Below are 2242 nucleotides of genomic sequence, written 5' to 3'. Positions count from 1 at the left end.
ACACGCGTACGCGATCATTGCCATCTCACCGGACGGTACAGAGGTCCCGCGCATTCAAAGTGCAATCTAAATTATAAATATTCATATTACATTCCAATAGTTTTCCATAATTTATCCGGCTACGATTCACCTTTTATTATCATGGAAATAGCAAATGTATTTGAAGGCTCGATCATTGTGCTGCCGATAACAAAAGAAAAATATATATCATTTACGAAGCACGTCCAAGATACAGCAAAAAAATCTTATTTACGAAATTGCATACAGTTACGATTCATCGATTCATACAAATTTCTAAATACCAGTCTCGAGAAATTAGCATCTTTTCTCGACAAAGAGAAATTAAAAATTTTATAGTCCACATTTTCAAATATATCCGATTTCGATTTATTGACGCGAAAGAGTGTTTTTCCATATGAATACCTTGATTGCGCGGACAAGTTGCAGGACCCGTGTTTACCACCGCGAAAATCGTTTTATAGTTCGTTGACGGGTAATACGGTATCAGAGAGCGATTACGCGCACGCTGCGAACGTCTGGCAACGATTCTCTATTGAAACCTTGGGTGAATACAGCGATTTATATCTGAAGACTGATGTCTTATTATTAGCCGATATTTTTGAAAATCTCCGGGATAATTGCATCAAAAGTTACGGATTAGATCCTGCACATTATTATACTTTCCCGATTTTCACTTGGGATGCTATGTTAAAACATACCGGCATAAATTTTGAATTGCTCACTGATATCGATATTGTCATGCTCATCAAATGTGGTATACGCGGCGGTCTCAGTCAATGTTCCAGTAGATACGCACAGGCCAATAACAAGTACATGCAGTCTTACGATCCATCGAAACCATCGTCGTACCTGATGTACTTTGACGTAAACAATCTGTACAGTTGGGCAATGTGTCAACCGCTGCCTTACACCGAATTTCAATGTGTCACAGATGTTACAACATTTGATGTATCTTCAATCGCTGTCGATTCACCCATAGGTTATATTCTCGAGATCGATCTGGAATATTCGCAACATTTGCACGACGCTCACGCTGACCTACCGTTTTGTCCAACGCGCGCCAAACCACCCGGTAAAAGACAGGATAAATTATTGGCAACCTTATACGATAAGCAGCGTTATGTTATTCATTATTGCAACCTGCAGCAGTGCACGCGTCACGGTCTTTACATTACAAAGGTACACAGTATAATCCAATTCGCTCAATCTCCGTGGCTCCGCGATTACATCGAACTAAATACACAGTTTAGAACAAAAGCGACTAATAATTTCGAGAAAAATTTGTATAAATTGATGAACAATGCAGTATTTGGAAAAACGATGGAAAATGTACACAATCATGTAGATGTGAAACTGTTGACAAAATGGAATGGACAGTACGGTGCTGAGGCAATGATCGCGAAACCAAATTTTCATAGCCGAACCATTTTTACCGAAAACAGTTGCCGTCGAATTACGGAAACTCGAAGTGAAGTTCAACAAGCCGATCTATGTGGGTAGGTGCATCCTCGACATATCAAAGGTTTGCTTGTATGAATTTCACCACAAGTACATGTCTCCTTCATATTGAGAAAAATGTAAAATTATGTACACCGACACCGACAGTCTAATTTACCACATAGAATGCGAAGACATTTGTGAGCACATAAAACGCGATATTCATAAATTCGATACGAGTGATTATCTTGCTGACAACGAGTACAATATACCGCTTGTAAATAAGAAGGTTCCGGGCCTGATGAAAGATGAAAATAACGGAGCTATAATGATAAAATTCGTCGGACTTAGAGCGAAGATGTACGCGCTGAGAGTAGAGGGGAAAAAAGATACGAAAAAGGCCAAAAGCGTCAAAAGTAGCGTCATAGAGCGAACGATAACCTTTAACGACTATACACAATGTTTGAGAGATGAAGTCGAAAACAGTCGTCAACAATCGTATATAAGATCGAAATTACACAAAGTCTACACAGTGTCTGAAACAAAAATCGCTCTAAGTCCATACAATGACTAGCGGTATATCATACCCGACTCGATCGACACGTCTCCATGGGGACATTATAATATACCGCTATAGTTATTTACGCATTTTTTTATATGTAGCACTCATTTGGAATAATAAAGAAAATATTACTCATACATGTTTGTAGAATAAGACATATATATTGTTTGTAATACAAAAGGTTATAAAAAAACTTATTTTTTACAACATTATCCCTGTTTA

The 2242-nt window shown here is 38.1% G+C and overlaps 2 protein-coding genes across 2 annotated transcripts in view; both read left to right on the top strand.

The window, feature by feature from the left end:
* LOC106750536 overlaps nt 1-1521 on the top strand; it is a 3669-nt gene extending 2148 nt beyond the window's left edge. Inside the window, exon 6 of the mRNA XM_014630947.1 lies at nt 403-1521. Coding sequence (XP_014486433.1) covers nt 403-1521 — 1119 coding nt within the window. The remainder of the gene's footprint in view (nt 1-402) is intronic.
* Nucleotides 1477-2032, top strand: LOC106750527. The gene has a single exon (XM_014630936.1). The coding sequence runs from the start codon at nt 1607-1609 to the stop codon at nt 2030-2032; it is 426 nt and encodes a 141-aa protein (XP_014486422.1). The 5' UTR covers nt 1477-1606.
* Nucleotides 2033-2242: the final 210 nt, after the last annotated feature.

Source organism: Dinoponera quadriceps, unplaced genomic scaffold (assembly GCF_001313825.1).
Source record: "Dinoponera quadriceps isolate SergipeBrazil2010 unplaced genomic scaffold, ASM131382v1 scaffold391, whole genome shotgun sequence".
In the NCBI taxonomy this organism is placed as follows: Eukaryota; Metazoa; Arthropoda; class Insecta; order Hymenoptera; family Formicidae; genus Dinoponera; species Dinoponera quadriceps.
Note: the sequence above shows the minus strand (reverse complement) of the source record. Positions and strands in the feature narration are given on the sequence as shown.

Excerpts from the sequence above, each read along its gene's own strand:
- LOC106750527 (XM_014630936.1), top strand. The coding sequence starts at position 1,607 with ATGTACACCGACACCGACAGTCTAATTTACCACATAGAATGCGAAGAC.